The following is a 26,855-nucleotide window of genomic DNA, read 5'->3' on the forward strand; positions in this document are numbered from 1 at the left end:
GCCACAGAGGGGAACCTACCATGATCTCCATGGCGCTCCACCTGGACGTGCCCCAGTACATCGCCATGCCTTGGTTTATCACATGCGTCATGGCTCGGACGATTTCTAGGGAAGGAAAACAGCACCTGTGAGCTTCTCTCCTTCTCAGAGCTGTATCCCCGGGCCCCAGGCTTAGATGTTTACTTGTTTGATTAATACAATTACTTAGGCATCGGTGCCAACATGATAGTCTAACCTGCCCCATTGCTGGTCTAGAGGGTGACAGCACTTTTGGGTAAACTGAGATTTCCTTTTTGGTTTGCAGCAACACCAAGTGGTATTAAAAGCTCTTCTTTAAGTAGAAGAGCTGGTTCTTGCTCTGATAAAAGAACACGTCATTGATCTGTCCCTGAACCTGAGTACCTTGCTTGGTGTGGGAGAGGCCAGGGAGAGCCCTTGTTTTGACTTTGCAGGCAGCGGGTCCTTGAGCGGCAGACCTGCTTTTGTATGTTGGGTTAGCAGAGCCAGCCTCACACCGAGGAGCTGTTTAATGGAGATGACTCAATAACAATGTGTTTTATAGAAAGATAAACATATTAAATGCTGAAGGGACAGCTGAAACCACAGGGACTCCAAGCCCAAGGGCCTCGCCCTGTTCCTGACCACTTCAAACACACTGTGCTAAGACACCCATGGTACAGATTCCCCCAGGGCCTGTTGCTCATCAGCTCTTTCAGCTTGACGTCACATTTTCTAGCCAGGAAAACGCATCCCCTGCCCAGAGCAGTTGGAGCTGAGCTAATCCTCTGGGCACCAGCCAGGCTTGATGCAGAACCAGGGAGCAACAAGAGCCTCGGGTTCAACGGAGCGGGAAGCACACGGGGTTGAATTTCATCCACAGACGGGTCAGCCCAACTCCCGGGGCGCTGGGACATTTGACATATTCAGGGGGTCACAGGTCTTGGGCTTCTCCAGGAATACCCACAGGTTAAAATGTCCTTCTGAAGAATCAAATCCCTGTCTCAAAGTCATCATTCTTATTTTTTTCCTCAGGAGCTATATTCTTATTTTTATTTCTTATCTTTATTTCTTAAACTGTGGGGGGACAGGATATGGAAGGAGAAGACCAGTTAGGGTCTTGGTTTCTCTGTCGTTGGTGTCTGTCAGCTATTTTAGGTGGCCCCTGTTTCTTTGCTTGGAAGATGGGAATGCTTTCATCCGCTGTTTTCTGTCCAACAGAGGTAGAATTTGGTTTAGAAGCTAAATATTTTTCTTTCTCGGGGAAAGATTCCCAAATATCAGATTATACATAACAACTAAACTATGAAGTTTATTTTCCCTTTATTAAACAAATATGACCAAAACGTTATCAGAAACTGTTTTTCTTCTCCTTAAGTATACAAATGGACACGTGCACCTCTGATCAACGTCTCTGGAAGCTGAAAACCGTTACTTGAACCTCTGCCCGAATTAGACGTCTCCACCATTGTGCGGGGTCCGCTCCCTCTGCATCCTGCCCATGCAGAGCTGGGAGTTCATCCGACCACAGGGTTTATTAGGCGCCTGCTGTTCTGGGTGCTGGCGATGCCGTGGGGAGGCTCACAGACAACGAACTGAACCAAGAGTCCTGTCTGTCTCTGTGATCAAGTAAGCTGAGCCCAGAACATGGTCAGGCGTCCTGGTCACAAGGAGGGCCCGAAGGCCTGGACCTGGGCTGGGAGGGAGGAGTGCAGCCGTGATTGTCTGCTGGGTGCATGCCAGCAAAGACGAGGTCCTCAGACAGCCACAGAGCCCCTGGACACAGCGAGCTGAGAGATGGCGGGAAAGATGGGGGAGTGGACAAGCAATTAGAACAGGCAGTGCTCTGGAGGAGACGGACGGGGGCCGAGACAGGGGACGAAGGGAAGACCTGTTTCCCTGGGGTGAGTGCAATCTCAGCGAGGAGTTATGCTGGGCACAAAAGGAGCCAGTCATGGAGAGCAGGGAAGAGCATCTTAGGAAGATGGAACAGCATGTGAAAGGACAGCGCATCCCAGCAGCCGGCGGGAACTCACTGGAAGGAGGCCACATGGCAGGAGCCCAGTGAGGAAGGACGGGGATGAGACAAAGTCAGCGCGAGGCAGACTGTGTTATTTGTGTGTTAGTCAAAGTTTGATGGCATCGCCGGTGATGCTTTTAGGCAAAGCAATGGCACATCCTGTCACCCTCGTTCTCCTTCCAGGACACTCTGCCTGGGCTGAGAACCGGCTGTGCAGGGAGGCCTGGAGGAGGCCAGAGATCTGAGGAAGGGCCTGTGGCATTCCAGCAGGAGACGAGGAGGGCCAGGAGCCGGTGGAGGTGGGAGAGACGGAGACCGAGTGTGGGAACGGGAGAAACCAAGGCCATGTCCAGGCCTTTGCAGAGATGAGGAAGGAACACCAGGGTCCTTTAGACATGAGAAAAACAGACACTGAGAGACGCCAAGGAGGAGACGTGGACTGAGGCACCTGGATGCGGGGGACAGCGAGCCAGGCGGGCTGGCCGTGGGCTCACGAGTACCTGTCGGTGGGTTTAGGCCGTGGCAGTGGCTGAGCCTGCTCCAGGGAAGACTGCAGAGGAGAGAGCAGGTTCTCAGAGCAGGCCTCGGGAGAGGACCCTGCGAGGCTGCTGGGCATCAGGAGTGGGAGCAGGGACATTTCAGAGCTCAGAACAGAGGGTGCTTCCAGAAGGAGCGCGGCCCACAGGGCGGAACACCAGGAACACCAGGTCAGAAGGGGCCAGCCAGCCTCCGCTGGGTCTGGCCTCCAGGCAGAGGCGCTGCCCACCCGAGAAGAGCCCTCTGGTTGGAGGGATGGCAGGAGGAGGCCAGGAGGCTTCAGGGTCGCAGGTTTGCAGGTGAAGGAGGAGGCTCGGGCAGCTGCTGACAGGAGGGTGTGACTGCGAGGGTGGCCCAGGTGACAGCCCCGGGCCCTCAGTGTGGGGGGACCCAGAAGAGGGGCCACTGACAGGGCAAGGAAGGCGGAGAGGACTCTGCAAGTGGGGCGGAGAAGGCTGGGCCCCGGGCAGAGGGACCGTCTGCCGGGCTGCTGCAGCCAATGTCTGGGCCACATGACGGTGACCTCGGAGGGGCCTGAGAAGTGGGGAGCTCCGGGGGACACCCAGGCTGGGTCCCTCCTCTGGGTCTGAAGCAGGGTCTTGGTGGGCTGGACAGAATTCCTCAAGGGCTCGCCCCCAGCACAGAGAGCAGGGCAGACTGGGAGCACCGAGAGGCTGCGGGTGGGGATTCGCGCTGCCCGAGGTGAAAAATTATTTCATTCATGTTCAATGAGCTCATTATTTTTTTAAAGTCAGAGAAAAAGGCCACAAGTTGTTTAGTGAGCAGGAGACACCCACGGGCGAGGTGAGCTCTTTCAAGAGCCCTACCATGACAGGACACTAGAGGGCGGCATTGTTGAAAGAAAACTCAACCCGGTCCCCACAGCGTCCCTTTCTCCTGTGTGTCTGAAATGCGTTTTGCAAGTCTCCTAGGCAGAACAGGGAAAGGTCTCTGGTCCATTGCATCCCCAGGCCTCTGCGAGGAGATGCAGACAAATGCAACCTGCCACCCAGGACCTACCTGATCCTGCCCAGACTCCCCGCCCATCCAAAAGGCCCAGGGGTGCTCGGCCCTCCTGCACCTAGCAGCACCTGCAGTGGGGGCCTGGGCATTTAAGTCACCCAGGTCTGGTTCCACTGAAGTTCTGTTTGGTGGAAGTCCTGGGGTGAGACCCCAGCCTCGATGCTTTGGAACAGCCTGGGGTTTAGAATTGCCATGCTTGTTACCCAGTGGCCTGAGGCGGGACATGGTCCCTTGGCCAGCAGTGTCAGCGGTACCTGGAATTGTCCCAGATGCATGTCTAGACCCCACCCCAGACCTGGAAGACCATGAGTTCTGGGGGTGGCGCCCTGTGGCCCCCTTTAACCAGCCCTGCAAGCAATTCTGCTCCACCTTAGAGTTTGGGAGTCACTCCCGGCTCCTGCCCAGTGAAGCCATTTCAGGGGCAGATTCTCCACAGTCCCTCTCTGCTGCCCTCTCACCTGCTGCTTCACACCGTAGTTTAAATTGTGCTTACTGTGGCCACTGTCCTGAGCACTTACCCAGTCACTGTGATATGCACGCACGCACAGACGGACAGACAGACAGACAGACAGACAGACACACTTTAGTATGAATTAGAGTCACCTGGGAATGTAATGGAAACAGGTCTAGTCTTAGCAGGGAGCTTTGAATTTTTTAAAATTAGCTATCGAATCTCAAAGTTTGAGGAAAACAGCCGAAACCACCAGAAGCCTGTCAAGCCCTCCTCAGCACGCTTTCCAGGGAACTGTCCTCAGCCTGGGGCAGCCTGCCCTGGGCTCACAGCCCACCCCAGCTTGCTCTCTGCTCCCCGGGTCCGTGGCACAGAGCAGACCCCAGCGAGACCCCCAGCAGCTCTGCAGGTAGTTCTTCTTTTCTTTATTTTGGTCCTGGGGATTGAACCCAGGGAGGGGTGCTCTAAAACTGAGCTAGACCCCCGGCCCTTCAAATTTTAATTTAATTTTATTATTATTATTTTTTAAAATTTTGAGACTGGGTCTTGCTAAGTTGCTGAGGCTGGCCTTGAACTTGCGATCCTCCTGCTTCCGTCGCTGGGCTCACAGGTGCACATGGCTCCACCTGACCTGCAGGTCGGTTTGCTTGTCTGGGTGTCCACTCCCATCCGGAGAGTGGGGATGATCCTAAGCCTGAGGAATTCTTTCAAAACGTGTCATGGGAAGCTTGAGCAGATCACGGGGCGTCTGATGGCACAACTGAGAAGCAGCGGAATGTGGCCCTGGTCGTTTTCTCCCAAGGAGGCCCGGATTCTGACGTTTTAGTGACACTCTTCTCTCAGGAATGCAGGTCACCTTTATTTAAAAATATGCTTTTTTATGTGAAAGGAATTGATACTACTATTTCCTTTGAGCGAAAAGAATTTTTTGTTGATAAACATTTTAATTTTTTAATTGGAGCTTATGCAAAACATGGTAGCTCTCATGAAACTTTTTGTTTTGTTTTGTAATGTCCCTTATAACTTTGAAAGTTGCAAGCAAATAATTGTACCACAGGAACAACACAACATGAGGACAGATGATCCAATATGAAGAAATTAGTGTTTTGGTGAAATAGAATATGCTCAGATTAATATGGACATGGAGACAAAATGATAAACCAAAATGAATCTTAGAGATAATGCAGTGCGGGTTCCTCTTACGGTAGATGTGGAAACAGTCTAGGCGGCAGTTACATCAAGCATAATTAAAAGCTGGAATATTACTAACCATTGTAAATATTTCAAATGTGCTTGTAAAATGCTGAGGACAAGCATAAAATCATAACTGTTCTCTATTTTCCAAGGTTCTTGTAAAAGCGTTATCATGCTTTTATAATGTAAAACAAGAAAGATTACTAAGTAACAAAGGCTTTAAAGTGCTTTAAATACATATTAGTGCTTTAAACCCTAACCTGTTATAGGTTTGACCAAACAGGTCTGTGGCTGGTGGAGGGAAGAGTGGTTCAGGGTTGGTGGGGTGACATGGTTCAGTTCTGACAGGTGCAAGACCCCGTCTTTGTCAGAGGCAAGAATCAGGCTGGAGACTGGGACGCTGGCATGATGCAGGGCCGTTCCCTCAGAAGAACTGTGAACACTGATGAAGGGTGGGTCTAGCCTGGCATGGTGGCGCACTTCTGTTATCCTGGGAGGCTGAGGCAGGAGAATTGTAAGTTCAAGGCCAGCCTCAGCAACTTAGCGAGGCCCTCAGCAGCTTCGTGAGATCCTGTCTTAAAATAAAAGATAAAAAGGGCCAGGGATGTGGCTTAGTGGTTAAGTGCCACTGGGTTCAATTCCCAGGACCAAAAACATAGGTGTAGACCTGGGCCCATCTTTTACTTGGGCTGTCTGTTATTAGCTGCCTTCAGTTGTTTGTTGACCTCTGGCTGCAGAAGCAGCAGGTGTGGTGCTTTGTAATCACCTCTTTGCAGCTTAGAGAGGTCCTCTGGGCTTCTTATCAGTCCCTCTTCTGTTCTGAGGAAGACCTCTGTGGGTGCTCAGCTTCGTGCCTGGAGATAGAAGACTGTTTTCCCCAGGGGATCCGAAATGTGAACTCAAAGGACGCCAGTCATGCTTCTCAAGGACCAGGCGCCTCAGGAGAACCTGGCTCCATTCACTGTGCAGAACACACCCCAGGATTCAGGAGCAGATCCATATTGATGAAGTAATGCCTAATCTTCCTGATAACTGTTTAGGAGGGAAATATTTTAACCTCCCTTTTATCAACAAAGAACCTGACTCAGAAAGACAGAGTCACTTAGGCAAGGTCTCAGGAGGTGGCTTTGCAGATGACCGGCCTGCCTGGCCAAGCTTTCTGCACAGTGCAGTGTGTGCGGTGGGTTGGACGGCACAGTCGCAGAGTCAAGTTCGGTTCCTTGACCCTCTCGTGTGGGGGTGGCTGGTGTGTGGCATGTCCGTCTGTTCCTTTGCATTTAACATGCTGATGGCCTTGATCCATGATGCGCCTAAGCGATATGGGAAATACGAGAGAGCTATCTTTTTGGTTCCCTAAAGACCTCAAATCCAGCGACTGAAAGAGAGAGAGGGAGAAACAGAGAAGAAGCCAAATAAAGGGTCTTGGTCCACGTCGGACAGTCGAAGCACAGAGAAGCGCGGTCTTCACAAAACAGTTTTCAGAGGTCAGGCTTTCTAGACTGGGGCGTCACCAAAATGATCCTGGATCAGAACAGACCTGACTCAAGAGACCAGAAAAGAATTTGTGCTTCAAGCCAAGTCAGCACAACCCTCCTCACCTGGAGAAATTAGGCCTTGTTCAAAACTCTGAGCCAAGAACGGAGGGAGCTTGAAAGGACACCACACTGCCCCCTCCCCCAGCCCCCCTAAAGGGCACAGGACCTGAGACTCTCCACTCTGCCACACCTGGCTTTCCCTGACCCACGGCACTTAAGGGAGCCTCTGACTTGCCCAAGTGCGATTCCAGAGCCTTATCTGAAAGGTGGAGCACGGTGTTGGGTGGGGACACTTCCAGTCTCACTGCTACCTGAGGACCCAGGGTCCTGAACACAGCAGCTGTTGGTGAGCACCCTCCCGTTTCATGGCGGGGTGCAGACCACCTCCCCGGCCACACCACGTTCAGAAAGCTGGGCTAGTCACTGCCCGGCCACCGCCTGGAAAGAGTAAATGGGCGGGAGTGGACAGGCAGTTTATTGCGCTTGTGCTCCGTATCAGGCTGCCCACTCCTTATTGTAAATGAAATGTTTCATATTCAGATTGTTTTTAATTTCAGCATATTTGAATGCACATAACTGAGATATCACAAAATTCCAGAGACACCTGTTTGCATAGCCTGAAGGTAACTGAGGGTCATGTGCACAAGGTCACCAGTTCCTGAGCTCAGGGGTACAGGTTTCCGTTCGTGGTGTCTTGTCAGTGCTCAAAAGTTTTGGATTTTGGAACTTTCCCGATTTTGCAGTTTTAGGTTAAAGATGCTTCACCCTATGCTTCCCTCCTCCCCAGTCGTCCTTCCCTGTGGCTCCATCTGTCACCTCATTTCACACCGAATAAAATTCCAGAACCTAAAAAGCCCATTGGAGGAACTTGAAAATAAGAGAAGCTGCCTGAAGTAAGAGCCTGCCCGGCCGTGACCTGTCTGAGACAGACTGGCACCTGGGAACTCTGCTCACGCTGGCCCAGCTCGCTCTGCAGAAGGAGGCTCTGAGAAGCTGTTGCTTTTGATGTCCTTTCTTCCTCCTCCAGAGGCAGGAATGGCCACGGACCGCCCAAGGTGAAGGCGGGGCTTCCTTGTTTCAATGCCCCTCCCTCCGGGCCTCCCTAGTCCTCTTCTGAGCCCACCTGGTCTCTCCAGCTTCTCACCTAGACCCATGGCTGCCTGCTGACCCTCCAAGAAGTAGTGACACAGGGTGTGCTTGGTGTGAGCGCAGGTTTCCTTCAGCACCATCTCCACGTGCACCACCCATTGCAGACGGGAACCTGGTGGTTGCAAGCTACCCAGCTGTGATTGCCACACTGCTTAATACCCAATGGTAGTGATTAAGGAGACACTTCCTGTCCTCGTGAAAGGGGGGTGGCATCCAGACCAGTACAGAGCACAGTGCTTTCATTACAAAGGTCAAGTTCTGTAGGGCGTGTGGAGAGTGGAATGAATTCCAGTCACGGAAAAACATTTGAAAAAGAAGTAAGCCCATTGTTTTACATTTTATCTGGAGCAAGGCAACGAATAAAAGAAGTTAAACAAACCTAAGTGAACTGAAATTCCAGGACTGAACAATTTTCCTAGATTCCTATTGGATGGTCCTTGTTTCCCACTGACCTTTAAGACCACGGTGGCATATATCAAAGTTTCATAAATACTAATGTCTGTTGCCTTTTTTTTTTTTGGTACTGAAGATGGAACCCAGGGGTGCTGTACCACTGAACTACATCCCCAGCCCGTTTTATATTTTTATTTTTGAGAAAAGATCTGGCTAAGTTGCTGTGGCTGTCCTTGAACTTGCAATCTTCCTGCCTCAGCTGCCTGAGGCTCTGGGATGACAGGTATGGCCTGGCTGCTAATGTCTGTTTCTGGAGTCTCCAAACATGGAGCATCTCTTATTCAAAATGTTTCAGATTTTGAGTTTCTGAATCTGTGGATTTGAACTTGGCTTCAAGAAGGTTTGGATTTTGGAGCATTTTGGAATTCAGATTTCGAGATTAGGGTTGTTCAGCAGGTAAGTCCTTCCACTTTGCTCCTCTTCAGGACTGATTCGGCTCTTCTTGGCCCTTTAATCTTTCTTTTAAGTCATATAATTAGTTAATCAGGCTATTTTAAAAACTTGGATTTGGGTTGGAATAGATCAATTTTAGCGGAAGGGAGAGCTTTAAGACATGAACGTTTCATTCCATCTCCCATCAATGATGCGTTCTTTGTAGATACTGTGGATTTATAATGCCTTATAAAGTTTCATGCATTTCCCCACACGGTCCTTGCACGTTTAAAATCTTTTGCTCCTAGGTCCGAGGTAGCGTTCTTCTTTCTTGCCCGTAGGTATTTTGCTCTCTCCTCTTCTTTCTCTTGCTGGTGACCCTCGGTCGTTCCCTAGGACATCCCCCCTTGCTTCTCAGTCTCTTTCCCTCCCTGGCACCTGCATGATAAAAGTGGAAGCTAGAGGAGAGTCCCACTTCCCTGCAAGGAGAGTAGGAATGGCCCGGGGAGCTCCTGCTAATGAGAATGCCCCCGTCACACTGGCGCCTATACTGGGAAGGACTCTGTGTCATTAGAAATCTAGGAGCACAGCAAGGAAGCTGGCCTGGCTGGAAGGCTTTCTCAGGGTGCTGGAATCCGCTGCCGTGGTCCGTGTTAGTGTACCAGTGTACAGTCAACAAAGCCCTCAAATTCTACCAGAGAACATGGCCAAGATCATTTGGATCTAGAAAATTCTCAAAGCAAGAGTTACCAGTTGCTCATCACTGCCTTAGATGATGATATTTCCTTGAACATCTGATTTTGAATAACCTGATTTTTTCCCCCAATGAATGTATCAGATGAATAATCTACAAAATGCATGCAGATATAAGTAAGGAAATCAACCTGCTCTGTAGGTCCATGTGATAGAACCCGTTTATCCTAATTCTAGAATAGCTAAATGGAACCTTCTTGTATATCAGAAATAATTATGGCAGAAGGCAGTCCTGGTACTTGGCAACAAGACCCAACCAGCAGCACACAGTGATGCGATGGAAGTCACAGATTCTCCCCATTCAGTTAACGGGTCTAGAGATGAGAGCTTCGAGAATTATCTGCTTTTTATTTTGATCTTGAGCTTTGGGTTGCAGTTTTCCTTACTGAGAAATGAGGACGTCTCTGACTGCTTGGTGCATCAATTAGGGCTTTTATTTTTGGTGGAGGAAGTTACGAAAACTTGGCTGGATGTCCTCAGAATCGTGACAGGTGCATGGGGTTTTGTTCTTGGAGGTGCCGCCACATGTGTTTGAGGAATGGTCGTCCCAGCAAGTCGCTGGGGACAACTTGTTTCCCACGTCTCTGCTCTGCCGTCCTCACTTGCTCCCCCTGGAGCTTCAGTGCAGCTGTGGGGGACAGCCAAGGCTGGGCTTCCTGGTACAAATGGATCCCGGTCCCTGGCCTCATCGTGTCAAGCAAGACTCCTGGACGTAACTGGGCTGCTTCGGCCACATGGGCCAGTGGCTTGGCCAGTGTTATTATACTATCACCTTGTGTTTGAAGAAATCAAGGCTCAGAAAGACGAAAACTTAATGGATCCAGGTTTGAATGGTCCCTCCAATGCCAGCCCCACGCACCAACCCTATGCTAAAGCAAAATGAAGCAAAACATCTTTTCCATTTCTCATCACCCACTTTTGTATTCCATGCCCACTCTTGCTAATGCTATTTGAAGCACACAGAGGGTTGACGATATTTGTATCAACTGAAGGAACCAGCCTTTGGGCATGTCAAAAGGAAATGTATTGGGCACATTAGCTAAAGAATCGTTTTCAGAATGTTCAATGAGCTGCATAAAAAACAAATGTAGCCAAACCCCACCAGTTCTACCTGACATCTAATGTTCCTGTGCCTGTTACCAGTGGAACAGTTATTTTTATGCTTGGGAGCATCTGTCACTGCATTATAGCTGTTTGACTCCAGTCATACACTTCTGATATTTTAAACTGTGTGAATGTCATCCTCTTTGGTCAGATGGACAGATGTGGATTCTTGACACTTAGCTGATGCTTCTATTATCTTGTCTGGAGGTTTTTTTTTTTTTTTTTTTTTTTTTTTAATACAAATGTCCGTGGATTGGTTTCTTGGGAGAGGTGTTTAACTCTATTTAAAAAGCAACACTGTCTGGCGGATGAGAGAACAAGGCAAGCAACTTGGCGGAGATGGATGCGTGAAGCACACGGACCAAGGAGACTCTCTCCGGCATTGCAGGCTGGTGCTCACGGGAGTGATCCCGATAGCGTGGGCCATGTGGCGCTCCGCCCTGGTTCTGCTGTGGGAGATGTGATCTTCATCCCAGCGATGTGTAACCTCCACCCTACCCCAGGGCAGCTTGCTGGCCGCTCCACATCCATCTGGCTCTGGGTGCTTAGCTAACTTGTCCTGTGCCTGGCAATTAACCCAAAGGCAACTTTTAAACTTGACCTGGTGGAGTAGGATGGTGTCCTCAGCATTTGGCAGTGAGGAGCTCCCAGCCCTGCACCACTCTAAAGCCAGGCATCTGCTGCTCCCGAGGCAACAGCGAGACTGGCCCCACGATCTGGGCGGCTTTCCCTGCAGGAGTGGCAGCAAGGGAGGCTGGTGCCTCCTGCGTCCCCTGGGGTGCCCGGGGCCCTTGTCTTGTTCTGGCTCACTGCTCTGCGTATGGCCTGCTGTATCCAGAGCTGGGCTCTCCTTCTCTGGGGCTTTCCTGCCCATTCCTGGGGTCTTTCCTGGTTTCACTCAAGGTGGCCACTTCCCCGCTTTCTCTTGCGAGCTCTGCCAAGGAGGGGGTTGGGAAGCTCCCTCGTGGTAAAACAGCACTTCTCCTACAAGATGCCCTGCCGCGCCACGAGAGCAGGCAGTAATACGTGGCCTAGGCTTTGTCATAAAAGCACATGCAAACTAGGTTCTCTGTCATAATAAAGTTCTAACACAGCGACAATATTTTCTTTATGTATATTATGGTTTCCATGCAATCTTCTCTCTCTGTATTTCTCTGGCTTTCCCCCATTCATCTGAGCTTTCCATTGGACGTCTTCTTTGAGAGTAGGTGATCCTCAGGTTTCTGGTCACATTTAAGAGTGAGGCACTAAACTGCTTTCAGACGGTGCCCGCTGACTAGTGAATTCACCGTGGGACCAACTAGGGGACTTACGGTTTTTCCCCCACTGGGGTTGTTGTCTACAACAATACCAGCATCCATTAGAACTTTTCCTGAAACAATGAATTTTTTCCTGACAAACATTCTCTGATTTTCTATGAGGAAAGTGTGGCCTGGCTGCTGGTGACCTGCTTGAGGAGACTCAAGCTTTGTTCTCTCTCTCTCTTTTAAGTGTGCGGCTCCCCCAGCTGTGTCCAGCCTCCCCCTGTTCAGAGCCTCTCAGCTCCGGTTCTGCTGCTGCCGGCCCTGCTGCTCACTTCTCTATTTTTGCCAGTGCGGAAACGGAGTCCTTCGGGGGACGTGGAGTCCTTGCTTTCTCTTCCCGTCACTCCCGTATCAACCCATCAGCACTTCTGTTCACATCCAGACTCATTCCCTCGCACTGCACGCTGCTTCTGTCTGAGACACTGTCACCTCACCCAGGTGGTTCCCGCAGCGTCTTAACGTGACTTCTGGTTCCCACGCTCGTTCCCCACAGCCATTCCAGGGCAAGCTGGAGGTCCATTCCACGCCTCCTTGTCCCGGAGACCTCGGCCCCTGTTATCGCTCTCAAGTCATCTCCTACACGAGCCCCCTCACTGATCTCCCTGATGTCCTCAGACATGACAGGCTGGTCCCCTCTCAGGGCCTCTGCGCTGTTCCGGCAGCAGAACCCATCGCCTTACCTCTCTCCTGGACACCCACTTGCTCCTTGTCCATTCAGCCCTTACCTTCTCCAGCCGCCTCATCCTGAGCACACCCACGGTAATGGTTAACCTGAATTGTCAACTTGATTGGATTAGGAGATGCTGATGATTAAGAGGCTGAGTGTGTCAGTGAGGGCTGTCCAGGAATGATCGCAACGCGGGATAGTGAACCCAAGCGGAGACCCTCCCGAAGCGTGGGCAGCACCACCCAACAGGATGGTGGCTGGGTTGGAATAAAAGCTGGAAGAACAAGGAAGCAGATGCAGATGCAAGTTCAGCTCTTCTTGAACAGGTTCTTGATCGCTGCTTCGATAGTCTGAGGATATCAGACTCTCCCTCCTTCATTCTTCCAAAGTGGACTTTGCCAGTGATTCTCCAGGTAGTTTCCAGAAGCCTTGGTCTCCAACTAGTGTAGCACTGTTGATCCTTCTTGTTCTGGGGCTTCTGTCTCTTGGACTGTGCGGCTGCTGGTTCTTCTAGCTCTCCAGCTGCAGATGGCCACTGTGGACTATTCAGCTTCTGGTTGTGTAAGCCAACCTAATAAATCCCCTTTTTATAATCATACTTCCTGTTGATTCTGTTTCTCCAGAGAACCCTGACGAATATACCCACCCTGTTGCCTGCTTTAGCCTGGTGCTTTCTGCAATGCCTGGCCCCTTCCAATATCCTACATGATTTAGCTTGTTTTGCTGTCCTTTCCTGTCACCTCTGCTGGACTGACTGTCCCAGGGGGTGGGGAGCTCTACGTGCCTCGTCCCCTGGTATACCTCGTGCACACCCTGGTGCATTGTGGGCACTGGATAGACATTAGTTGAGTATGAACCAACGAGAAAGCCAGGCTGGGGCCTGGGTGTTTGTGTTCTGTCACGCTCTTCTCCCAGTCATTCTGAAGCTACTGGTTGCATTTAAAGTGTGTTCTGTGGGTTTATGAGAAACATTGGATCCCACTAGGTTTTCTCTCCTTTCCTACCACGTCTCTGTACCCATCCTTTTTATCCACTTGCCTTAAAAATAACAAACTGGTTTCCTTGGGTAAGTAAATTCAGGGCTGACTATGTTTGGATTTTAAACGTCGAGTGTAAAAGCATCCTGTTGAACTCTCATTGATTTTATGTGCCTGGCTTAGTGGAAGCCATCTTAACAAGCACCCTCCAAACCTAAAACAGACGAACAAGGCTTGGCCTAGGGATGCACTTAGGAAGGAAGGTGAGATCTGTGGCGCCTGTGCTTTCTGCAACTTAAGTATGACAGTTACTCCCCAAGTGGAAGTCACACTTTCAGATCCTGAGAGGGTTTGTGGGGTTCAGTTGTGGTGGGAGGCAGGGATGCCAGTGTGCTGTGTATGTGTTACAGAGGGGCAACTGCTTTGTTCCCTTATGGCTTGGATGCAAGGTGTCCCCCAAAAGCTCACATGTGAGACAATGCAAGAAGGTTCAGAGGAGAAATGATTACTTTATGAGGGCCTTAACCTAACCAGTGTATTAATCTCCTGATAGGGATTAACTGAGTGGTAACTGAAGTGGTAGAGTGTGGTTGGAGGAGGTGGGCATTGGGGTACATATTTGTATCTGGCAACTGGAGTCTCTCTCTGCTTCCTGATCAGCATGTGAGCTGCTTCCTTCACCACACTCTTCTGCCATGATGTTCTGCCTCACCTTGAGCCCTGAGGAATGGAGTCAGCCTCCTATGGACTAAGACCTCTGAAACTGTGAGCCCCTAAATAAACCTTTCCTCCTTTACAGTTGTTTTGCTCTGGTCTTTTAGTCACAGCAGCGAGACAGCTGACTAAATTAGAAATTGGTACCAAGAAGTGGGGTCGTTGCTGTGACTAACCTAACCATGTGGTTCATAAGTTTTTGGAGCATTTTGGAATTGGTCGGAGGAACTTTGAGGTGTTTAGCGGTGCAAGCTGGAAATGCTTTACATTGTTATGAGCGGAGCCGATTCTGGTGGGGGCTCAGAAGACCAGGGTGCCAATAGCACTGTGGACAGTGAAGACAGGGCTCAAGAGGGTTCGGGGAAGGACTCTATTGGAATTTGAAGTACAGGCCATTCATGTTATGTTCTGGCCGAGAAACTGTCTGCATTTTGCTCATGTCCTGAGACTTTCTGTGAGGCTAATTTAAAAAGTGATGGACTTCTCAATCAGGCAGAAGAAATTTCTAGGCAGTATAGCATTCAGGTGGTGGCATGGATATTGCTGGTGACTTTTGGTCAAATTTATTGTGATAATCAGGAGCAGAAAGATTCGAAAAACTTGAATGTGAAAGGAAGGAGGAAAACTGGCACTAAGAAAGTTATGGTTGTTAAAGACAGTACACCACTAAAGAAATGCTGAAGACTTTGACAAGAGGAAATAAGAAAGATGGCTTGAGGGCATCTCAGGAGCTGGCAAGACCACACCCATCTCAAGCTCAAGGGCATTAAAAGTGAAAATTCTTCTGAGAAGAGACCAGTGGGGCACCCTTCTTGCACAAGGGGGCCTAGGGAGTTTTTTCAACAGGCTCAGCCACCCAGACACTCAGAGGCTGCTGCAGACAGGGTTCCTGGAGGCTTTACCATAGCTCAAGATGGTGACAGACCTTGGAGTCAACCACGTGGTGCTGGGTCTGCAGAAACACAGGATGCTGGAGTTAGGGGGTCATGGAGGATTCCACCAAGACTTCAAAGGAAGGCCTGGGAGGCCAGGTAAGGTGCAGCAGGGTTGGAGTCCCTGTGGGCACCCTGAGAAGTCGAGGTGTGGAGATGTGAGGAGAAAGCCGAAGCTGCCTGGAGACCCCCAAGATTAAGAGATGCCAATAACATGGGCCATTGTCCCAGGAAAGCTGCAGGACATGAGCAGAGACAAGCCAACAAGAAGGTCACTTGCTGTAACCAACAAGGCCACAGGGCGGAGCTACACAAACCCTTTGGAGAGGACATCATGCGAAGAGCTCCAGATGCCGAACACAGAACTATAGGACTTGTTTGCCCAGCTGGATTTTGGTCTTGTTTTGGTCCCATCCCTTTTTTCTATGCCCTTATTTATGAGAATGAAAAGGTTTACTCAGTACCCTTTTATATTGGATACTTGTAAATTGCTTTTAATTTTACAGGAGCTCGCAATGTGAGATTGCCTTGAACCTCAGAGAAGATTTTGGAGTTGAACTTGGAGCAATCTTGGAACTATTGAAACTATGGGGACTCTTGAAAATGGATAAAATATATTTTGCATTGTGATATGAGTGTGAGCTTTTGGGGGCCAGGGGTGGAATGTTATGGTTTGGATGTGAGGTATCCCCCAAAAGGTCACATGTGAGACAATGCAAGAAGGTTCAGAGGAGGGATGATTGGGTTGTGAGAGCCTTAACCTAATCAGTGAATTAATTCCCTGATAGGGATTAACTGAGTGGTAACCGAAGGGGTGTGGTGTGGCTGGAGGAGTTGGGAATTGGGGCGTGGCTTTGGGGTATATATTTCTAGATGGCAAGTGGAGTCTCTCTCTGCTTCCTGGTCACCATGTGAGCTGCTTCCCTCTGCCACACTCTTCCGCCATGATGTTCTGTCTCACCTCCCGTCTGGAAGAATGGAGCTTGCTGTCTGTGGACTGAGACATCTGAAACTGTGAGTCCCTAAATAAAACTTTCCTTCTTTACAGTTGTCTGGTAGGGTCTTTAAGTCACAGCAGCGAAAAGCTGACTAAAACTGAAGCCAGAATTGGGGACAGGCAGTTAGTGTAGAAATAGGGGATCCAGTCAAATCCAGGAAACGAAGGCCATGAAAGCCATCTGCCTCTGGAAGTTGGAGACGCCCCTGGGAGAATGGAATGTCAAAGATCTCCGGAGCCCATTGATGACCAAATTTACCTGCCTTTATCAAGGACTGCAGGCAAGGAGCTGCTAATTAATGCCCCCTGGGCCCTTGCCTGGCTGAATCACTTTGGCCCTCCTCCTACCCCATCTGCTTCTCACTTTATGCACCTCACCTGCAAAACCAGGCCTAGTCACTAGGCAGGAAGGAGAGAGAGATCAGGGGGGAGAGAACTGGAGAAAAAAGAGACCTTAACCTATAAAAGATGTAGGGTGCGCTCACTTCTTGGGACTTCAGAACATCAGCCATGGCCCCCTTCTCCCTCCAGGGAGAAGTTTGTATTATTACTTTTAAATAAAACCTGCTTCATATGCTTGCCTTGGCTGCTCCTCTCGTGTTCACACTCCAACATTAGAGGGAGCAGAACTCATCACCGGCCAACCGCGGTATCAAAACAGTTGCGTGATTTGTGGAGACTGAATCTTAAGCACCGGGTTTTCCTACGCTCCCAGTGACTTCGCCCACGCTGATGCTGTTATTGTCCTATAGAGTAAACAAGTTTGTTTTCTGAAACTGCTGGGAAGAATCTATTTCATGCATGTGTAACTCAAGCCGTGGATTTGCAGTCAGGTGACAGCACAGGCGGAAGGAGGAGGCTGGCGTCTGCACAATGGCTCTCCTATTCTTGCATCAGCTGCTGGCCTTGCCTCTGGGGCATAAGCATCCCCGCCTGCTGAACGCTCAGGCTAGTCCCACTTGTGGCTCTTGTGGAGTCCTACACACACCCGCTGTGGGTTTCAGAACTCCAAACTCAAACTCTCCCTTTCCCGCCTGGGACCTGAGTGGGCGCGAAGCCTGCAGGAGGGAGTGACTCCAGCGTGACTGGGTTCTCTCCTTTTCTACTTCCGGCACCTTTTCCCATCTTGGCTCCAGCCTCCACCCCCAGGAGGTCTGGGAGCCAGGCAAGCCCCCAGGGGGAGGTCTGCCCTGACCTTCAAGGCGGGTCCACCTCTCACTGGAGCTCTCCAGGCAGGGGCCAGCCCCAGGCCGCTGAGTCCCTGGGCCTTGGGAAGCCAGCCTGAAAGCTCCCGCCCCAGCCTGGTGGGCAGCCTGCTTCGGATTCGCCCTCTCCACCAGATCCCCTCATCTCCCCCAGACTCTCTGTTCCTGGAGCTGGAGGAGGCGGAGGCGAAGGGAGAGCTCCTCCTACAGACGCCAGCTCGCCCATGGGGAAGGGTCAGTGGAATGAGGACACTGCCTTCTCACAACCCTAATGGTAAGCCCCCGGGTCCTCTGTGGGCGTGAGATAGCGGGCTGGGGACCAGGCTGCTCCATGGCTTTAAGAAACACATCTGAGCTTATCCATGCATCACGGGGTTGGGGCCATCACAGAGAAGGAAGCTGGCAGACCTCACCTGGACCCAGCGGTCAGCCCCACACAAACAGTGATGGGACACAGTTGTCCTCCTGGGGTCTGGGACAGACATGCCAAGAAGCACCCCGCATGGTCTGTGTGGGCTTCTTACCCCAAAAACCCAAGCTTAGTCTAACGACAAGAAAGCAATCAGCAAATCCAGACTGAGAGACGATCTCCAAAGCAACAGGCCTGATTTTAAAGAAAATGTCAGTGTCACTCAAGAGGAAAGAGGTAGAGGAATCTTTCGAATTAAAAGAGATCAAACAGCCATGACAGTTGACGCACCATGGGATTGTTTTGTGTGCCTGCGCATGGTGCTGGGGACCAAACCAGGGTCCCCAGGCTTGCTGGGCAAGTGTCTGCCACTGAGCTGCCCCCGGTCCCCAGGGTGGGACTCTTCATCAAATCACAGTCCCATCAACAATACACAAATAAATCCTGTAAAGGACCATGGGAACAGGGTGTGATGGTGAGCAGCAGCTGAGCACCCGTGTGAAGTGTCCTGTCCCCTGCTCACCGAGAAGGGCGACTCTTTTTCAGGAGATACAGGAAGGGCGAAATATCATACTGAGCAAGAGAGGGCAAAATAACTGCAAAGCACTGCACGGATTGGTAAATGCACACCAAGCATATTGGGTGTCGATTCTCTGAACTTTTCTGAAGCTTTTTAACTTCTTAAAGTAAAAAGTCAAGGAAGAACGGGTCATGGACCAGCTCTTGCCTTGTTCCTTTGCAAGTACGCAGGTGAAGGCCTGTCACCTCCCTCTGGCACCTCATGTCAGTGTCCTTGAATGGCAGCAACCTCGGTCTCAAAGCATTTGTATGGGGCATTACCGTTTCTAAAGCATCCTGCTTAAGGGATCTTCTTGTCCTCCCAACAGTGTTGGAAATAGCCGGGGATGGAAGTCTGCCCTTCCGGCCTTAAAGTGCAGAACCCAGACGCAGGGAGCCGGGCAGCTCAGCCGAGGGCCCAGACCCGACAGCAGCACCTCTACCCTCGGACTGTTTCCTCAGGGCACATTAATCTCTGGCAGGAGCTGAACAAAACCACTCACTCTCTTATTCTTTCTGTGCACAAAGAGCGAGCCGAGAAGGTGCTTGTTTATGCCCTTGGCTGAGAGTTTGGGAGCAGCAAGGACCCAGGCTGCTCTGCTCACCCTGTCATGTCTGCCCAGGACCGGCCACCGGGTCCCAGCCCACCGTGTGGCCCGCGAGCTCTGTGTGGCCCTCTCCAGCTCCTGCCCTGCCACTGCAGACAGTCACGGCACGATAAGGAACGCACAGAGGCAAGCCCTCCCCAGGCCAAGTCAAACACCTCTCAGGAAGTGGAGTTGTCTCGTGGGTACCCCAGGCACCTCCAGGGAAGTGCCAACGCACAGAGCAGGTGCCGGCAGGCACAGACCCCCAGCCAGGAGCCTGAGCAGCTGTTTCCACCTGACAGCCAGGGGAAACAGCTTTCCTTCTCTCTTTTCTTAACCAAAAACAACTTAAGGAGAAAAGCCCCTTTGAGAAGGTGAAGTCCACAGACTCATCACGGGAGGCGTGACAGGGCCTAGACTCACAGCCCACCTGGCTTCTCCTTGGGGCTGTCTTAGCTTAGCGGCTGGATCTCTGTGCACCACTGAGTGGAGATGTGAAGAAGAAAGGGTCGATCCGGGAGGGGACATAGCTAAAGTGATAGACCACCAGTGCAGCCTGTCCTTCCCAGGGTCCTCCTGCCACCAGACTATGGAATGAGGATGGGACTCTCATGTCCAACAAAAGCACAAAACAGAGCGGCCTGCCATCCAAGTGCCCTGTGGAACGGTTTCCCCCAGAGCCGGCTCTTCACAGGTGTGTTGTGGCCTTGGCAACCAGCTTTCCAGGGTGGTCTAGGGGTGAGTTTTCTAAAGCCCAGTTCTCCTAGGGGACCCAGGGCTGCACACCAGGGTGGCCCACATTCACACCCCGGGGCCTCTGCTAACTCCGGAACGTTTTTGACAGGCCTAGAAGACTCTTCAGACCCGAGGCCGCAGGCCAGCAACTCAGAGTAGAGAATTCTGTCATGAGCTTTCACCGTGTGGCGTAGGATCATTCAGTTCTGCTCAAGAAGGTAAGAGAGAAGAAGCAGAGGGTAAGGGACAGAGAAGCAAGGGGCTCTCGAGGTGGAGGAGAAGGCACGGGGTGGAGGCGGGATGAGCATCCACTGTGGAGAGTAGGGGCGGGGGGAGGGATGGGAAGTGTGGATCGCAGCACATGCCCCCTCGGTGTTAAAATAGTAAGTACACGAGGAGCCCAGGGCCACTAAGGAGGTCTTAGCTCAGCCATCTCCTGGTGACCCCTTTTCCTTGAAAATCCTTTGCGGAGGAAATGCAGAGTCCTTAGCAGTGAGCTACAGCTAGAGGGCAGGAGGACTGGCCCTGGGTCTTTCCAAGAGCAAGGGTTCGGGGACCTGGGCCCCTTGACTCTGAGCTCCTTCACTTAAACCCCAGATCTGATCCCTACAGCAGCAGCACCAGGGGAAACCCAGTGCGACAGAGAAGAGGCCGGGCCAGCACCGCGTGCCCTGAAGGTCGGGCGATTGGGTGCTGCACACGCGTGGGTTCTATCCTAATTACTTTAGCTTCCGCTCCCCCCCCACGCACTTATCATGATGCATTTTAATTGATTCGATAATGTCTGTGATTCATGCCTCTTAGTTTTTTTGTGTGAGTCCTTTTTGAGACCCCTAGGATAACAGGTATGTGTTCAGAGACCACCACTGCTTCAAGGCAGGTTCCTACATGAAAAATTTACAGTGCAACTATTCGACTCTGCAAACAGCAACCAAAACAAAATTGATAGCTCCTACTTTTTTTTTTTTTTTTTGGTACCAGGGATTGATCCCAAGGGTGTTTACCACTGAGCCACATCCCCAGCCCTTTCTATTTTTAATTTTGAGACAGGCCTTGCCAAGTTGCTAAGGCAGAATTTGAATTTTTGATCCTCCTGCTTCAGCCTCCCAAGTCACTGGACTTAGAGGTGTGTGCCACCAGGCCCAGCTGGTCAGCTCTTCCTTTTGAGCAGTCACTGTGTACTAGGCAGCATCCAAAGCATTTTAAATATATTATCTCAACTAATCCTCACACTGACCCCGTAGAGTGGATAGTATGACCCGTGTTTTACAGAGACGGAAATGGAGATGAGACTTGTTCAGTACCTTGCCAAAGCTCAATTAGCTAGCAACAGAAGGAGGCCTTGCCCTGGGGTCTAACTCTAAAGTCCCGCCCTTTCTATTTGGGGGAACCTTTAATCCCCTATCTAAAGTTTGCACCCACGCCTCCTGCTGGGATTTATTTTTTTCTCACTCTATTATCATCACGTAATGTGACTTCTACTCTCATTGTCTTTTCCCCCAGGGTGTGATTTCTCCGAGGGCAGGATGTCTGCCTGGCTCTGGCCTTTTGCTCCTGCCTGTGCCCAGGAGAGTGCCTGGCCCGGAACAGGCATCCATGTAAATGGACAGCAGATGTTCATGGAGGTGTCAACTGAATGAATGAGTTGATCCTAAGATGGGGGCTTTTTCCTGGAGAAATCTCTAAAGGTAGGCAAAGCATGGCATCACCTGTCAGGCTGAACACACCGACTGGAAAATTTATGACTCAAGTAAGGGGAAAAAAAAACTCCAGAAGGAAAATTGAGTTGGAAGAAAGTTCAATTGCCAGCTCTGTGGCTTGTGGCCACATGTTATTCGAAGACTGGGTGGCCTTCAGCTTGATTTCCCTCCTGTGGTCTTAGGGCCTCCAGCGTCTGCGCGGCTTGCTCTGAGAAGAGATGCAGAGAAGGGGGTTTCCTGCATACGCATCACGGGGGCCTTCCGAAGCGGGGCTGGCGGAGATGCTGCGCCTACACTGCTCCCCACTTGGGTGGCGCTGGGCGCCTCCTCTTCCTCTGGGTTTGGAAGCGGTCTCAGTGCGGAGGGAACCTGCCCACGTGCATAGTTAGACTGGTGGCAGAGTCAGGATTGAAGCTACGTCCACCTCGTGCCCAGTCCACTCTTCAGAAACACCGTTCCAACGAGGAGGCTGCCATGAACAGAAATGGGAGAGTGTGCAGAGAGTGGAACCAGAGACTGGAAGGACTGGAGGGGAGTCCAGCCACCAGCTCTGTTCTTTCCTAGGGTGAACAGAATGGAATTCTCTTGTATGCCAAGACGTGTCCTGTGAAGGGGGAAGTATCGGTTCACTTCAGACCAATCAGCTAAAGATAGGTGTCAAGCACCAGTGAAAGTTTCGGGAAGTTCACGGTTAAGATGGAAACAAGGTCCGTTAGTAAACTGGAAAACTTTTTTTTTTTTTTTTTTTGCCACAGGCCTGGTAGGGTCTGGCTCATCTTCTTGGATAGGAAAGCCATTTTCTCCAAATTAATTTCTTGAAAACTCAGCTGTCTCAGCCTTTTGAGCAGGAGGTTAAATTGATCTGATGGACACAAAGGCCCGCAGGGGCATCCCAGCCAGGTCATAAATGAAATGTGTTAAATGGTTTTAATTTGAAATAGTGCTCCGTGGGGACACATGTGCCACCACAGCCTCATCCGTCCTTCATTGCTGCTCCTTCAGGTGTCACTCAGATTTCCGGAAAGCAATGCAGCATCTGGATGCTCCTGTTTTTTGCAGACGAGGAGAATAGGATGTGAGGGTGTCCTGGGGCGCTTTGCCAACAGCCTGTCCTTCTTAATATCACCTTTAAATACGTTGAGCTAGACCAGGTATCAGAAAGCTCACAGATGTTGGGAGACCTTGGTGGTCTTCAGGAAGAGGAAAACGAGGCTGGATCAACTGAACCTCAGAGCTTCATTCATTAATCCCCCTAAAACTAGTTCCTTCTTCATCAGGCAACCATCCTCCGTCCAGTAAACTATTTGTTGAGCATCGTTATGTGCCTGAGGCTGTTAGCCTGAAAATAACGTTTACAGACCTGTGTAATCCAATAGAATAGCTGTGGCTGAGCACTTGGAACGTGCTGGTCCAAATTAAGGTGAACACATGGATTTCAAGACTTAGTGTAAAAATATCATGTAAAACTATCTCACTGATAATTTTACATTGTGTGCATGTGGATGTGGCATTTTTTTGACATATGGGGTTAAATACAAATAATATTATGATTGGATTTCTTTTTATTTAATTTAAATAATTTTTTTTGTGGGGTCTTGTGCATACGAGGCAAGCACTCTACCAACTGAGCTACATCCCGAGCCCTCTTCTTCTTCTTATTTTTATATGGTTAAGGGGATATCTAACCTGTGCAGGTGACTTGCACTTATGTTCCTGTTGGGTGGCTTGGTTGTACTACTTGCAGAAGACTTCGCCAGCTAGTCTCATGTTTTTTTTTGAGGCATGTCAAGAGTCCCTTCCAAGGAAGAAAATAAAAGGTAAAGGTAGATGGGCTGATCAGTTGTGATTAAGTAATTCTTCCAGGTTTTAGGTATTTAAATGTTCGTTTCTGACAATTTCACGTTGGAAGTTAAATGCCTAGGTTCAGTGTTTAGGAATGAATAAAATATTGATCATTTGGGATGCTGTATGTTTTTTCTTTCTAGCATCTTCAGAGTTGCCAATGCATATCTTAGATTCCTGAATATCCTTTCTGTAAGCTCTTCTTCACATGTGGCAGCACTAAAAAGATGGCTTAGGAGGAAGGAAGGATTTTCTGTTACTGGAGTGAACTGTTTGACCTGAAACTATGGGAACGAAGTGAAGTAACTCCAATTGGAAAGGAAGACACCTGGGTTTCTTTAGGCCCACACTATTCTACAAGAGGGAAAAGAAGAAAGCAAACTGTAAGAGTATGGAAATAATATCAAGGACTCGGGAATTCTAAGAGATTAGTTAGTTCTGGGAAACACGCTTTACATGGAAAGTAAGAAGACTCAATTTAAAGTATTTTTTAAATTAAAAATTATTTGAAGTTTGAGTCAACTTAAAGTCGTCCTCTTCTGAGATCCACCTGTTTTCAAAGGCCTGTCAGCGGAACCAGGTCTCCTCCCTCTGCTGCCATCACAGCGGCACCGCCAACAGCCTCCTTACGAGCCCTGGTTGAGCTCCTCCACCTCTTCCCGGAGCAGGGAAGAGAGCCTGGCATTTGGGAACGACAGGAAGCCAGACCCACAGCCTCCCAGCCCGGTGCCAGGCGCGGATGCCGTCCTTCCACGCCCAGCAGGACTTCAGCTGCCCTGCACTCTCTCTGGTGAGCTCAGGAGAAGGTGTTGAGGCACTCACTGGAGATTCACGAAGGCAAGGGAAACCGAGAGCTGTGAGTTTCACGGAGCACAAGGAACCAGGAGCAGTTCCACCAGGAGGGACAGTGTCATAAGAAGAGGAAGTGGGAGGCGGGGCTGATTTTTTTTCTAGGATTGGAAAACATGCCATCCTTGCCAGAGAGCGTAGCAGAGACAGATGGCGTGACAGATGCTGTGGAAGAAAAACGACTTACTACTAGGTGAACCAGAAAAAACAAACGAGAAGGACAGAGGCAAGAGTACCAGGCCCCGCTGCTGTCAGGAGCGTCTTCCCGGCCTGCGGGATGGTGCCTCGGGTGGCGGATTGCAGACGAAGCGCTTGCTTTGTGCTTTCCTGCCCGCTGCACACGTGGAATTCACAGCCATCGGGTGCTGGAACTTGCTCTTTGCGTGCTGATCGGCTCCGGGAGGCCAGGAGACTGTGAAGGAGAGGCTGCTGGCTGGCTGCTCTGGCTCCGTTGGATACGCAGGAACTGGCCGCGCTCATCTTGGTGTAGCCTAGGACTCCTCAGTTAACAGCATCCCCTGATATCAATCAGCCAAGTGGGGAGGGCATTTCAGGTGTGTTCAAGCCCTTTGAAATGTCACTTGGAGATACCAACCTGGCACCACGACCTGGCCACTGCAGGGCTGGGTCTGGAGGCTTTTGATGTCCCCACGCTGTTGAATTTCATGCCAATAGGTAACCAGCAATGGGGATGAGCGAGGCTGATGAGAGCTGACCTCTCATCTGGAGAGAGCTTGGGTCCCAGGTTTAACATAAACTCTTCAGGACCGTGAGCGTGTGTGTGTGTGTGTGTGTGTGTGTGTGTGTGTTGGCCCCATGGGGTTGACGAGGAGTGGTCTGCAGGGCCAGGGGTCTGGACGTCAGACCGACCACACGTGACCAGCAGCCACCACAGCATCGCCTGTGTTAAACAGAATGCCACTGAGCCTACAGGAGGCACTGTGAGCTGTTGAAACCAGAAAAGTGAGCGACAAAGGATTCTCCTGCCATCACAGGCAGACAAGCGCTGACATGTATCTGACAGGGTCTTGTCACTGTGGTGAAGAAATTAAATAATTAACCAACGGCCGTAGAGAAACACTGACCGACGGAGTTACCGAAGGGTTTTGAGGGGTAAGCTTGGTTATTATAGCACTGACCTCATGTAAGTCCTAGAAACTCCAGGAACGTCCGTCTTGGGGTGGATCTCACTGCATATGCAGCTTTGATTTACGCACACACAATTCACCAAATCATTGCAAGAAGTGAATCTTAACAATATGGAATCCGGAAATAGTCCCCCGATTTGAGGAGCGGATGCACCCAAGTCCACTTATCTCTTCACTTCCTATTTCTTCTATTTCCCAGGTCAGTACTTTTCTCTGTTACAGTAAAGCAGGAAAAGAACTAACGGTAAAGGATGTGTTTCCAGAGACGAGTCCCAAGCTCTGGCATGTCCACTGGGCCCAGCTCGGAACACCTAGGTGCACTGAGTTTGAGGACGTGTTTCTGAAAGATGAGAAAACTCACATGGAAGCTGTTTCAGTCTGGAATGTGGAACTGCCCAGGGAGCATCTTGCTGAGTTCTCCAAAAGAAGCCTCGGGTGTGGTGGGCCTGCGGGGTGGGCCTCTCACAGGGTGTGGGCCAGCTGGCGACCTCCCACTCTGTGCCGGTCTCCTGGCCCTTTCTATAATGTAAAGCTGCTCCCCCGCCCATCAGGTGCAGCCATTTTGCCCACCTCCCAACCACTTGTCAGTCTGTGAACATCCTGGCTAGCTGTTGGTTCATCAGTCAGCTTGCAAGTATCCTTCTCCATATTGGTCCCCTGTTAGCCTGGCGGAATTCAACTGTTTTACTGTAGCTTCCCGCCATCTTTTCCATCCTTCTGTCTGTCCTCCTCGCTTTTCTCTATCCTCCTGGCTTTCCACTCTCTCTAGCGCGCGCCCTTTCTTGTTCCCTTTCTTTTCCTCTCATTTTCTCTCTTACCCTGCAGGGAGGCACTGTTTGCTTAATAAATTCCCTTATGTGATTTCCCGTGTCCGGCGTGGTTTCGTGGGGTTTCCTTACAGTGGTGCCATGACTTGGGATGGGTCCTTCCACTGTCTCTTAAGTGGGTGGAACCCCATCCGATGCCCCCAGACACGGCTCCACCTTCCATTCTTCTGGAACACTCTGCTCTGCATTCATCACCGGACTTCAGTTGGTGAGTCCTCTAGGCTGGTTCCCCTAGGCCGATTTATACCCTCGAGGCGGCTGAGGGGTGGGGTACCCCAAGCCACAACTTTTATAGTTATGGCAGCCCCTATAGTCGGTCTTCTCTGCCGGTGGATTCCTGATTTCATGGTGGAGATTCTCTCAGGGTTGAGGCTCATCTCGCACTGCACTCGAAAACCCTGATATCAGGTCCTCCACTCTTCTCGGCTTTTGCCCGGTCCCACATTGTGTTGTGTGACGACACAATCAATGTGCTGCCCCTCATCTCCAGCCCAGTACTCTGGCCTGGGACGTCCTGGCCACAGACTCGGCTGTACCAGTCCCCACCATGGAATCTGGGTCCTCCAATCTGGCAGACTCAACCCTGGGAACCCTTCGCCGACCCCAGGACTTAAAGCCATCAGAATCCGTTTGTGTAATGGCACACAGCTTCCGTGAGCAGCGGGCAGATGGAAAGGGATTCCTCATCTTCAAGTCTCTTCTTTCTGCTTCTTGGCTCTTCCTGCAGGCTCAGGCGCCTCCAGACCCTGCTTCTCCGTCTTCCCCTGCTCCCATGTAATATAAGCAGCCCCGTCCCCCACAAGTAGTGGGAGATAA

The 26,855-nt window shown here is 50.6% G+C and overlaps 1 protein-coding gene across 2 annotated transcripts in view; it reads right to left on the minus strand.

Moving 5' to 3' along the window:
• KCNAB1 (potassium voltage-gated channel subfamily A regulatory beta subunit 1) overlaps nt 1-26,855 on the minus strand; it is a 365,851-nt gene that overhangs the window by 25,361 nt on the left and 313,635 nt on the right. For both annotated transcript variants that reach the window (XM_079101118.1, XM_079101119.1), the window contains exon 9: nt 20-105. In XM_079101118.1, the coding sequence (XP_078957244.1) occupies nt 20-105 (86 nt within the window). The remainder of the gene's footprint in view (nt 1-19; nt 106-26,855) is intronic.

The sequence above is a fragment of the Sciurus vulgaris genome (assembly GCF_902686455.1).
Source record: "Sciurus vulgaris genome assembly, chromosome: 10".
Taxonomy (NCBI): Eukaryota; Metazoa; Chordata; class Mammalia; order Rodentia; family Sciuridae; genus Sciurus; species Sciurus vulgaris.